We start from the raw sequence: 13494 nt of genomic DNA, 5'->3' as shown, positions 1-13494 counted from the left end.
TTCGGTTATTTTTCTTTTTAAGCTTTGAGAAGACTACAACAAGTGACACAAAATGCGTTTACTAGTTCAAATGGATACGTATATTTTACTGCGAGATTTACAATATTAATTAATCAGTTTTTCCTGGTGGGCTTTGTTAGCCCACTTGAGAATATTAGCCTCCAATGGACGTAGCCCAACAGCTTTACACGAAGCAAACCCAAACCCTAAAACCCCCCACCCCCCCTCCCACTCACTCATTTTCTTCGCTACAACTCCCCGTTTATAAAATACAGCCTCCAACGCCGCAGCTCATTTTGCTTCTTCTTGATCGTCAGGACCAGAGCATCCTCCTAGGGTTTTTGGCATCTCATCACCAGCCATGGTAATCCCTCGTCACCCCTTCACTTATTTCACTCGTATTATCCTGAAAAATGAGAAAAGCAAAGAGCTTTTTGCCATTGTTGACTATTTCCGCTTACCTCTGCTATTTTTCATCCGATGTTTTAATCTCCTCTATTCTTTTTATGGCTTTTAAATCTGTGATAATAGGGTAAGGGAACAGGGAGTTTTGGTAAAAGAAGAAACAAGACCCACACGCTCTGCGTGAGGTGTGGCCGCCGCAGCTTCCATCTTCAGAAGAGCCGCTGTGCCGCTTGTGCCTACCCTGCTGCTCGCAAGAGAACTTGTAATTTTCCCAATTATTGCTCCACATCTCTTTTCGTTTTTTTTTTTTGAACATTTTCTTATGCTGATCTCATTTATTGATGGGGATTTTGTTTATGCATCTTAGATAACTGGAGTGTGAAGGCAATCAGGAGAAAGACTACCGGAACCGGACGCATGAGGTATCTGCGCCACGTCCCCCGCCGATTCAAGACCAACTTCAGAGAAGGTAATTATATTGAAAAGATCGATTTTTTTCTGCTTAATTTTTTGTGAAATTATACGTGGGTTTTTCTTCGTTCAAAAGTTTTATATATCTGGGGGGATGGTGCGTATAGGTACTCAAGCAGCTCCAAGGAAGAAGGTAGCAGCTGCATCTGCTTGAGAGGCTTTGGTTTTGAAGAGGGATACTCTTTTTAATTGTAGTTGCTGTTTTGTTTTTCATTAAATTAGTATCGGAACATATTAAAATTTTTGAGAGCAGCATTTCAGGGGACTTGTGCCCTTTTGATTGTTGAGCATTGTTACTTTCCGTTAAATGTACTATTTTGGTTGGATCTTTGATACGAATGAATGCGTCATGAGTGGCTATGGCTAGCTGGAGTCCCAATTCTTGTGTGCCATTTTTCTATGGGAATGTGCATGCATAATTTGTTCGATTGTGTATATGTTATTAATGTCTGGATTCACCTGTAATGACATTTTGGACTGTCAAGAGGGTGCTAACTCGAACTAAAACCCGTTAGCTGTCAATGTTTTGAGTGAGGACGATTGCTGTCTTGGTGCTCTATGTTGTGCTTAACGCGAATGAAGCTATCGGATGCCTGGGCCAGTTGAATAACATACATGAAAAATGGTTGAGGTTAACGAAGGGCTGAAGGAAAGGCTCTGTTTGTGCTTTCGTCTGATTGTCGTTTCTGCTCACTTTCACTATTAAGCTATTGTGGATTTGTCTCGGCCGTCAGTTGGGATTAGAGTTGCCCCGAGTGAGTACCTCTAGACCTTTGAATAATGGTAGTAAACCATTACAAGTGAGGATCATTCCGCCACTGCAGTTAAATTTAGTGGTTGCCTAATTAGACTGATTTTATCCGTCCCTTGCTTGATGCCTAATGTACAATGTACTCTTAGATTACGAAGCAGGTACCACCGGTCAAATCTTTGTGGTTTCTATCCCTTAGTTTGAGTGGTACGCGTGCGGTCATGTTTGAAGTGATAGGGAAATTTGTATTAAAGATGTGAAAAATTTTTGGGAAAAAATAGCAGTTCAAGCAAGGTTATGGTTGAAGCAAGGTTATAGTTCTTGAGGTAATTTTGAAGTCGTACCTTGAGTTTTAACTTCTTAATCCCTTAACAGTGTTCAAAGTCAAGAATACTGTCAAGTTATTCACTGGGTGTGAGGGGTTGGAGTGTTAAAAATACTTGTCTTGCGTTTTCTCCATCTCATGATTCCATTGGATGTGAAAGAAAGGTTCGGCAGTCTTGCACGGTTGACAAAGAAAAATGACTCAAGGCAGCCAAGCTATGGAGAGATGCCAGTCATTGCACTTTCATTTGATATGCAAATACTAGTGTACAAAATTTTCAAAATCAAAAGCTAATGTTAGATCCAAAAACAGGCTACAAGTTGGAAGAAATATTCTACCTTCTTCTTCTATGTAGTCCATATGTCACGTCATCTAGTTGCAACTCAAATATTTACTACGTAGACCATCCAATATACTGCTTTTGTCTGTAATTAATCTATTGAAGCTAAATCTGAAACAAGTCTCAACATTTATACAATTTCCTCAGCATCCCTATCAAAAATATGCAAAAAGTTACAATCTGCACTCGCATCTCACCTAATGAGCGTGATGCCAAATTGCAGAATTTCTGCGACCATACTCCCAACAAGCTCTTTGCAGGAGACACGAAAAGAATGGGAGAAAAACAGAGTTGTTGACAAATGATCATCCAAAAAGCTACAACTATCTGTGAAAATACCTATAGCCTAATCTAATTTAAGCTCCCCAAACTTTTCCTTCTCTTCATGCAATTGTCTGAATACATAATCTAACTCCGGGAATGCTGACAGGAGAAGCAGCTGTAGAAGATCAAAAGCTAGCTGCTTCATAGCAACAGATGACTGTTTAACCAAAAATACAAAGTGAAATAAGTTACATACTGTTAAAGACCATAAAAAAAATGTAGACCAGAAGGCCTTGCATTTAAGTCATACTAGAAGATGAGGTGAAGAAAAAAAATTTCCTTCCGGGGATAACTTTTGCACTCATTCAAAAAGAAGATAAAATAAATACTTTCACACTCATTTTACTACGATGAATTTATGGTCAAATCCATCTACCATGACCAGGAACTATAACTAAATAGTTGCAGATAAATGCAAAATAAGAAATCAAATAGGCGTTGTTTACTTGAGAAAAGTGAAAATTAGAACCAACTCCAGCAACCAATGAACCATGTCTGTAACTACTTTTTTATATACACGGGTGTCATATAAAGAGAGAGAGAAAGAGACAGACAGACAGACAAAGACAGAGTAACAGACAAGCAAATTAATATGTCAAGTTCTCAACCTCTTTAACGGAAAAAAAAAAAAAAAACAATGGAGTAAGTTAAGTAGTTCATAATTTAAGATGCAAGCATTTGTCTAATCTATGGAAATAAAATAGTCTAACAAGCAATTACATAGAAATTTTTCAATGAACGTGCAAACATGGAGATAAAGTTTTTGATTAAACTACTTATTTAGTGAAACCAGGGAGAACACAAATTTCAGAAGGAACAGACAATAAAATAATCATCACAAAACTACAACAAAACGAGTAATAACAATTTAGACAGACAGAAAAAAAGACTATTTTTGGCAAAATAAAGAACACCTGAATGAAGTAATATAGATCCTTTGCACATTGTTCATATTCCTTATGACCAACAAGACCCACAACAGCGGCTGGTGCTTTATCTGCAAGAGAAAGTTTAATAATACATTGTATTTCAAAGATCAACCATAGCAGTTCCACAAAATGAGAATTTTGACCTGGATCAGATAGGCTGAAAACTTAAACCATACCAATCATTAGATCATAAACAAATTTGGCTCGTCGTTCAGCTTCCTTTTGCTGTGTATCATCCATCATCTCAACATTCTCCATCTTAGGTGAAGATAGAGGAGTTGGAGGCCTCCCATGAGAAGGGCTCTGGGACGGACTTGCAGAAAGAGGAGGTTTTTGACGCCTTGGATGCTTGGTTAGGAATATACCATCAGGCCAAAGAATCTGCAAATATGTAACATCAACCCAGTTCACATCTCCTTAAAGCTTGCAAGAGTAAAAATTTGACAGCTTTCAGAACAACCATAGATTTCTCCATCTGGTATGTTTTAGTTTTTGGCAGTCAAAAGAATTTGATCAAAAGATTCCAACAAGACCAAATCATAAAAGAAGGTAAAGATTCTTAAATGACAACTTTCCAATCACATCATTCATCCATTTAATGGAGGATAGTCTAGGTAACTAATGAAATAGCTCCCGTATTGCAAATGATAATCAATGGAATAATGAATAAAGGATAGGGAAATAGTGATGGCACTGAAACTGCTAATTCTAACAAGTAGTGCACCAATACTTTAACATCATTTAAGAGATCCTAGAAATCAAAGGGAGTTGGATTTGCCTGCTCAAGGCGTCTAATTCCTGATGCAACTACTGATCCCCTACGCAGAAGTTGGATTTTCTCTATCAGCCAATCATCAAAGGCATCACCCATTCCCAACTGTAATACCCGTTTGGCCACCCAGAAAGCCTTTCTCCTGTGATCCATTCAATTTTAGCACAATTAAGCAACATACAACTAAAGAAAATTAGCTTTGATCTTAAATAAAAGAAATCAAAGATTACATGCATATTAACAGCATCAAATTGTTACTATCCATCAAAGTACCTGATCCATCCGCCATCTTGTAGCTGAAAAATGACATCAACCAAGTTCAATATGGGCAAACTCAAATTTGGTGGCACCCACTGCATATATAAAAGACAGGATAACCAGTATAAATAAATATTGTATTTCAAGGCACTTTAAGACCGTCTACAGAAATATCTGGACTCTATCCATTCCCCAGGTTTGACTACATAAAAGGTTGTATATCAGGGACACCAAAAACTCTACAAATACCTCACTAGGGAGGGTTGGATCACTGGCAGCATCTGTATGCAACTCAGATGAAGCATGCAAACCCGCTTGTCCTGAGTTTGACATCTTGCCCAAGTTCTTGTGTGAAATTAGACTCCTGTGCGTGGTACTATCAGAGTCGCTACTTGAATCTTCTAAGGTTTTCCTGACCACATTAAGAGGTTTTTTGGGTGGAGAAAGGGCTAGACTTTTTGCATTCATTTGTGATCTTTCTGGCATCCCTTCATGCTTAATTCCAAATGCAGTTTCCTTTTTCACAGCATCAAGATGTTCTTTCTTGGAAGATACAGGATCTCTGACAATTCCAACATTGCTCTGGTAGTTTTTATTCCTTTCATGTGCCGTAACAACGAAGTTAACTGAATCCAAAGTCAATACATATTTAATCCAGTATGTAAAGTAAATTTAAGAGTGCTGCTATGGAGAATAATAAACCTGATAATGTCTCGATAATTGACAACGGGCTTGAGAAAATATATGTCTGCAATATGCATCAACCAAGGACAAAAATGTCACAACAATTTCAAGACAGCAACTTGAAAATTATATAAGTCATACCTGAGAGTCAACACTAAGGAAGTCCCAAACTTCTATAGAGCTGGAAACTGTTGGAAGCTGCATGAGGTTCTGAGCCGAAGGAATACAAAAGCGTCAATAAAGATAAGATACAAGTAAACATCAATGTATTCAACACCATTAACCCCTTTAACAAAGAAACAAGAAAAAAAAAATGCACAACAGACAAACAGGGAAGGCATCACATGGCAAAACAATTAGGTTTCCCCAAAGAAACAAGAATAAAAAATGCACAAACGACAAACAGGGATGGCATCACACGCAAGAACAATTAGTTTCCTCTAACTTCCAGCAACATTGCTGTCAGTGACAGATCATATGAGGCTCACATCAATACAGCCCCTCAAACTCCAAGCCCCACCCAGATCCACAGAACAAACTTAAAACCATAATGGAAAGTTCTTTCGTTGAAGAATCCAGGCCCTTAAAGGACAGAAAAGAAACACAGGTGTAAACTAGACAGAGGGATAGGCAGCTCTGGCATATACATGACCTTCAAGTACTTATGAAGCAATTTGCACCGCTCTTGAATGACTGAAACATCAAGACCAGCAGATAAAAAATGCTTGGGTGGCAAATGAAGATTATACTCAGGAAACTCCTTAAGACGCCGATGTAGCTCCTCAAAATGTCGAAACCTGTTAGTGGAAGAAAATTTCAATTGCATAACACAGGAATCTTTAAACACAGCACAGTGCGTGCTTCACCACCACAAACATGATATTGATCAATAGATAAATCTCGGCTGGGGGTGATTCTGAGCACCTTCTTTTGATAGACCAACTATGACCATTCACATCAGTAACAGATATGGAGTATACGGCAAAAGTTTTGGAACCACTCTTCACAATGTTGGCACCCAATACCTGACACCAGAAATCTCAATATGAGACAGAGGTCAAGAACACTGAAGCTACTAGAAAAGAGGAAAGCAACAAGTTACCTCACATCTTAGGGTTAAAAAAGAATCAGCTATTATAGAATTCTTTGAGGGATTGGCTGTCAGATTATAACTTTCAGGTAAAGAAGTTGAGGACAGAAATGACGAAGCAGTTGATCCGCTAGAAATTCTATTAACCATTTCTGCCCCTGAATCATCACTTGAGTCATCATGTTTAATATTACCAATAGAAGAATTCAGTATATCCTGCCCATCTCCCGATAAGAAGCTTGTCCTTTCAACTTCTTGCCAAACATGAGCTTTCTGACTGATTGATCTAGACCTTTTTCTAACCGACATTGCTTTAGTTAACCTTTGAGAATGGTGGTTCTTTTTCCGTGCCCTTCTTGGCTTACGGCCATCAAAAACTTCAAGCGGATGATGAATATTAGTGACATTTCTTTTATTTTTAGCATCCCACACTCTGACACTAGGAGAATCAAGACCTGTGACAGCACTGATTTCTTCATCTCCAGTAGTATAAGAACTAGTGCTAACTGATGATTCTACCTCATCTGATTGTATGATCTCATGCTCATCTTCATCTCTATATGAGGAGTTTTGGTTATGGCACTCACTTTGAAAACAGTTTTCATTGGCAATAGTCAGCTTATTGGATCCAGAAACCTTGCAGTCTAAGTCCTTTTTCTTTCTAGAAAATTCCTTTGACTGGTCCAGTGAACCTTGTGAAATCTTATCAGCTGACTGATCTGAGACTTCCTTCCGTCTATAGTTTCTTCCTTTTGCCCACATGTTGTCAAAATGTTCCGGAGCTAGGGCTTCAGTTTTTCTGCGGGAAAGTGCGTCAAGCATTTCTCCCCATTCTCCACCAGATCGATGTCGCTGGATACCTTTTCCCTCACCTGTGTGATCTTCCGAAGGCAAAGCACTCCAAGAACGAGTAGAACGTGCATCCATGGAAAGCAATGGATCTTTTGAGATAACATTTACATTCGTGATATCTGTTTCATGCTTCTCCCCACTAGCCGTGGGGCAATCCTTCTTTAACTGTACGAGTTCCACACCTTTGTCTGAGCGATCTAGAAAGCGAGAAAAGTGATCGGATGATATTTTTGTGGATCCATTTGGTTTGGGCTGTGAGCCTACTTCTGCTGCACCCATGACTTTCTGAGTCTTACTTATGGAAATGACTAGGGATTCAATCCTCTCATTGATGAACCTATCACCAAGTACGAAGAAGTAAAGAAGAGATGTAGAAATGGAAAATCACAAGAAGACACTAGAAGGATGAAAACCTTGGGCTAACTAAATTTAGCACTGGCCTCATTACTGCACAAGCAAGAAGCTCCCTAACTACATAGATAAACAAAGAACACTGCAGATCTTGAGGCTTGAATGTGAAGGACATGAGGCCATTCATGAGATGCTGCAGAACCTGCAAGAACCCAAAATGAAAAACTATGTAAAGATACCAGGAAATGTCTGTCCAGCAGTAAAACATGTCATCACCATGAATGCTTTACTGAAAGGTTGGAAAATGGGGAACTTCCGGAAACAAAAAGAAACCTCGTGCTCAGCTTCAGCAGAAAATAAAGACGGGTGCAATTTGTTCTCTGCATTGAGCACAAATTTAAGTTCTCTGTCTCGTTCTTCTATAGTTAAGGATCTGGAGTGTTGCTTCTCGATCTTTGCCTTAGTTGCACGAAAGAGCTCCAAATGGGAGCACAAGAGATTGATAACATCCCTGCAGTATCCCAATCAGATAATTTGCATAAAGTGCACTTTAACTTTTCAAGTTCAACAGAAGGAAATCAAAATTATCTCTGGAACTAAAACCTTGTCAAAAGATCTATAAGGTTGATGTTTCTCATGCGACATGAAATTTCACCCAGCACCCCGTTCATGATCTGGACAAGCTCTTCTGGACCTTGTTTATCTGGAGTTATGCGAGAGTACCACAGATCTGTAACCCACTCAGAGACTATGTGTCTGGTGAACTGATCTATTGCTTCCTCAACTATAGGAGAATTCACTTTTCGTCTCCAGTCGGACTTCTCAACAACAATGATAGGGCCTTCGGAAGGTTTTTTCTCGGAAGATACATAAACAGAGGATGGCTTGCTTTTGTAAATTGCAGCTTTTCTCCGCATCTCAAAATCCAAAGACCAATAACGGAAGATGATGATCATAACAGCAGCAGCAGGCAAGTTGACTAAAACTGAAGAGCTTGTCACTGCATTAATAGACAGGAAATACGGAAGGGAGAAAAAAGACAAAGAGAAGACAGTGAGATGCTTGTCACAGCAAGTAAACAATAAAAACACAATGTTTAAGACATGCATGCTATACACATTTAAGCTACCTTTTAAACAAATCTAGAGAGGTCACGTTCCTTAACTATTCATAGAAATATTCAACACAATAAGCATAAAAAAAATTTCAAATCCAAATCATTTCAGTGCTGGCCAGAATTTATTTCCAACAGATTATTCTCAAGCTCTAAGATGATATTCCATTAAATCATCATCATCCAAATTAATCAGCAGCAAAGGGCATGATTGTCAAAGTTCAATAAGTGTTGATTAACAACTTCAAACAAAACTAAAATTTATATCAATGAGGCCCATTCATGGCTTTAAATTTGTGATCAAATCTGACGATGTCTCCACGCAAACACCTTCTTCAAGTATCTAACATCTCTGTTCTGGTATTGGCACATATACATTCTTATGTGGTAACAGTAACATCATAAAGGATCTTCCATCCAAAAGGGTTAGGTTTGATACAAGAACCTTACATTCTTCTTGGAAGGGTAGTTTGTCGACATCAAGCCTCTTCCAAAGACTCTAGTTCTTGGCATCTCATGCACTAGAACTCACCTACTGGTTCTACCCATAATTGTGGAAAATAATCTGTTGATATCTCAAAAATATGAGACCCAGGGCACATTTATATTTATAATATCTTAGTAAAGATATATTTACAGGTATTCACTTCTTCATAAGCATCGCAGCATACTCCAATGCAAAACATGTGCAGCATTACCATATAGATCTACCGCATGATTTAACAAGTCTTACCAAATTTAGAACCCAATAGCTCACATAAAAAAAATTTTGAGGTAGGACTTGTTTACATGCACGAGATGGAATCCAGAAAGGAAAAGGACTTTAATGTGGCGACTTAATCTGAATGTCAGTAACAAATTTATGTTTATGCCAAAATAGACAAGGGAAAGCTTTAATGGTGTCAGTGGGAATTTTTCAGTATTACACAGGTATTGGGGTTTTGCTACATGGAAATTCTACTCTTTTCGAACAAGCGAAGATGATGAACCTTGATTGCCTATACCAAAACATTGACATAGATTGGTACACTATATATCATAGTCAATAGAAGTCCAAATTTACATCTTTGCTTACTCTTAGCTCCATTTTGTTTCAGAAATGCTTCTTTCTTCATCTAGTAATTTGCAAAAAGTGTAAACATTATTTAAAAAAAAAAAGATCCTTTAGGCTGTTAGCTGAGCCATATTCTTTTGGTATATGGCTTAGACTACTCTACTTAACAACTTTACTTAAGCTGACACTCGAGGGATAATAAGCATGGCATTCCTATGCAAAATACCTTTTTATTTTGCATCAATATGGTTTCCAGAAGAAGTCAAAAAAGGGTAAGCCAGTATTCTAAATCTTTTCAATGTAAGATCAAACAAGGCATGCAAAAAACTTTACTTAAACCCTCAAAATTTGGTTGATGGCATACAATGTAAGTGGGACCTATCCAATGGAAATAAAAGCAGCAAGAACATTTGCAACCTAAATAGACATAAGTGACATGCACAATGTATTATTCAATAATAAAATGCAAACAAATGATAAAAGATCTCCATTAGAGCAGAACAAGTTCTCATGTCAAACATATCTCAAGGAAGTTTTCATAGCTTGATATTAAATCGGCTGAACTTGAACAACTAACACCTACTTGAACCCATCAACTGCTGTAATCCGAATAATAATCAATAACTATCCATGCCAGTAAAAGTTTCTATAGTCTAAACAAGCATTACTTTAAAGTATAAACGGATACCAACCATAATAAATATGTACAATTTAAACTCCTTAAATTGCATAGCAAATTCTCAGCACAATGTCGAGAAACAAAGATAGACAATTCTGGAGGAACAAATATTCAGGAGGTCTTACTGCCTGCTGTCTAGAAAGCCATGATAAATAAAGCAATGATACAATAAAATCAGTAAAATGACAAGCAGAAAACTAAAACTCAATGCTACAAGTTATTTGCCCAATAAATCAATGTATAAAGATGCTGTCCCCATTAAGCAGTTTAAAGCACGACAGAAAATGTGGAAAGCTTATTTCTTCGTCAATTTTTATGAAGAACTGGAGCACATAAAAGATTTTATCTTCATTTCTCAATAATTGTGCTTGTCATCTTTGGTTTGCAACATCTCCAATTAAAAGCAGCTAAAATTGGAAGCCACTGTTCCCGGTGTCATAGATAATACAGAATGGCTGCAGTTAAAAGATAAATCCTATCTTCTTTGTATATAATTGAAAAGGGTAAACAGGGACAAATTCGTACAGCAATCTTAAATTTGCCTAATAAAACAGTTAAAATCAGAGATATTGGCAACTCTATAAATCTTATAGGATAGGGGAAGCCAGTCTGAATTTTCAATCCAAACCCACCAAAACACCTCTAAATTGTAATTCCTGCATGCAAAACTTGCCACACGTGGTAAGAGTCTCAGTGCTTTCATCAACATAGGAGGGCAGAAATCAACAAGGTTGAGTCTCGGCCTGAACATTTTCAATATTAAGGGTCCAGGGAGGCTATTTGTGTCTCCACACAATGACAAAAGATCACAATTTTCTTTAGTGCGTATTTAGATTTTCTAAGACCAGTTACTACGAGGCGATCTAGAAATAAAAGAACATGTCAGCAAGACTACGGCACACTAGTTGTCACTGTCATCATCAAAAATTACTTTATTTTGCCATTATGCAAACTCCTGATTCCACCTCAGATACAAATTCTTATAGATATTTTTCTATTTGACTTGTAATTAAGGACCTTTTGGGAACCCAAGAGCAGCATATGCATCTGTCAAAAAGATTTGTATCAGCAAAGGACTTTTGACGACTCAAACATTGAGAAACGAAAAAGAAATAGTGCGTCACTGTGATTTGAACACATAACAGTTCTTCTTTATTCATTACATCAAACATTTCATTTTCTTCTGTTTTGGATGGAATTTGGGGGAAAGAGTTTTCACTTCCCTTGGCATGGTGATCTCTTGAAACGCTTAATCTTCCTCTCATTTGTGCTATTTTAGCTTCTTTAGTATGTAACGCTAATAAAGCACTATAAAGTATTTCACGCAATTCCAATTTTTGGTTGCCGGCACTCAAAATTTTCAATTTCTGATAAAACGGCTAAAACCAGACTTATGAATTTAAGCATGTGAAGCTGCATCCAAATTCCGTCAATTGGTATCTATGAGAACCAACAGGTGAAAAGGAGGAAACACAGCTAGCAGTTGGAGGTATGTACCCAGAAACAGCAACATAAAGCCCTAAAAACCTGAAACCAAATTGTTTATCCTAAATTCGAATGACATTTGAAGCATATGTCAAGTAAACGTAGAACTGCATATAGTTCAGTAAAATCATTCACGTACAAACTCTGAATCCTCATCCAAGACCCAATGAGAAGCAATGAAAACGGAATTCGCGAAAAGAAAAAATAGGTCGACCAATTTATTAAATTTAAGAAGAATAAATAGAAATAAACTCACGAGACATGAGATAGGACAGTCCAACAACGCAAACGACTAAAAAAACAATCCTCTTCTTTCCTTCCTCCACCAGGTCTCGAACCGTCACCGTCGCTGCCGCCGCTGGGGCCGCCTGCCTGTCGCTGCTCATTTCAGACACCTATCTCCCCCTCCTGATCAATCACCCACTTCGCACCTCCAAATTTTATTCTTTGAAATCAAAATCAATTAATTCAACCAAATCCATACCAATCCTCCTCCATTTGAAAGTCAATCAAGTCTTCAAAAATCCGTACATTCTCTTTCCGCGCGATCACTCAAAAATTCTCCCGAAAACAGATCACCAAGCTAAAAAAAAAAAATTTAAATTGACTAATTCAATATTCGCAGACCATTAGGTTTTCTTCTCCCCAAACTAGTGCGTTTGGGTGAAATGCTGAAGTGAAGAGAAGTAGCTGGTAGGTGGACGGAGGTGGTATTTTCTCCTCGTTGGAGAATTAATTGTTTGATTAGCCTTTGCTGACGAGTAAGAAAGTGAAAGAGACAGATCGAGAGGAGCCTGTAAATTTTGGTTAAGGAATTAGAAAATTTTTTTTTTAGCAGGAAATTAGAAAGTTCAATGCCTCTTCTTTGATTTCTAAAATTAATAAATAAACATATGCCGTTTCTTCCTTTTTTCCTTTTTTTGTTTTTTGGATCAAAGTTGTGTCTATTTTTCAATTTTCACCTCTCTTTTTTTTGTTTTTCTTTTATTTATTTCCAATACAATATAGAAGGTTGGCGGCGAACCAGATCTCGCAAAGGACAAAAATGGGCTTTACTCGCTTGAATCATTATGCTTGATATAATAGTTGCATTTAATCTTTGTTTATTATGTCTCAAAAATTGTGTGCTTTTGTTAGAATTGAAAAATGTGAAATGAATCTCTTTATCCAGTAATAAAATGGTATCACATGTTATTCTTAGATTCACATGACGCACCGGATGCAAAGCAACATCACCCACGGATGGATGGATGGATGGTGCATTTTTCCAGTTTTTTTTTTAATGCATTATCCTAACACTTTAAATTCATAGACATATGAGTGCAAAGTGATTAAATAACATGTTTGAAAATTTTCAAAGTAAGTTTATGAAATGTGTCACCATCCAAACAAAAGCATTATTGATTTTTATGCATACAAATATTTCAGTGAGTTAACAATTCTGTGAACACATTCTTTTGAATTACTGACCTCACGAGCTTAACTCATTAAAACCAAATATGTGTAGTGCCATATTTTTGGCCCTCGGGAAATTCATCAACAAAACTTGAAGGAAGAGTAAGCCTTTCATTATTCTCATTATTGTTTTTTTAAGTAAGGCCCTATTTGAT

General features: G+C 37.4%; 2 protein-coding genes across 3 annotated transcripts; one reads left to right on the top strand and one right to left on the bottom strand.

Moving 5' to 3' along the window:
* Positions 1-225: 225 nt before the first annotated feature.
* On the top strand, positions 226-1242 carry LOC113741319 (large ribosomal subunit protein eL37x). The gene is made up of 4 exons (XM_027268822.2): positions 226-364; positions 532-667; positions 773-874; positions 984-1242. Exons 1-4 carry the CDS (start codon positions 362-364, stop codon positions 1028-1030), a joined length of 288 nt encoding a protein of 95 aa, XP_027124623.1. The 5' UTR covers positions 226-361; the 3' UTR covers positions 1031-1242.
* A 1162-nt stretch (positions 1243-2404) lies between these two features.
* LOC140005904 (uncharacterized) lies at positions 2405-12740 on the bottom strand. 2 transcript variants are annotated; one of them, XM_072047125.1, is made up of 15 exons: positions 12141-12740; positions 8156-8552; positions 7886-8063; positions 7615-7754; positions 6362-7538; positions 6184-6284; positions 5912-6056; positions 5401-5469; positions 5278-5323; positions 4825-5201; positions 4591-4670; positions 4324-4459; positions 3722-3926; positions 3531-3613; positions 2405-2773 (listed from the first exon to the last, which is right to left on the bottom strand). In XM_072047125.1, exons 1-15 carry the CDS (start codon positions 12268-12270, stop codon positions 2639-2641), a joined length of 3399 nt encoding a protein of 1132 aa, XP_071903226.1. In that variant the 5' UTR covers positions 12271-12740; the 3' UTR covers positions 2405-2638. The 2 variants fall into 2 exon arrangements, with proteins under 2 accessions (XP_071903226.1, XP_071903227.1); XM_072047126.1 differs by having other exon boundaries at positions 7886-8011; positions 12141-12618.
* Positions 12741-13494: the final 754 nt, after the last annotated feature.

The sequence above is a fragment of the Coffea arabica genome, chromosome 4e (genome assembly GCF_036785885.1).
Source record: "Coffea arabica cultivar ET-39 chromosome 4e, Coffea Arabica ET-39 HiFi, whole genome shotgun sequence".
NCBI lineage: Eukaryota > Viridiplantae > Streptophyta > Magnoliopsida > Gentianales > Rubiaceae > Coffea > Coffea arabica.
Note: the sequence above shows the minus strand (reverse complement) of the source record. Positions and strands in the feature narration are given on the sequence as shown.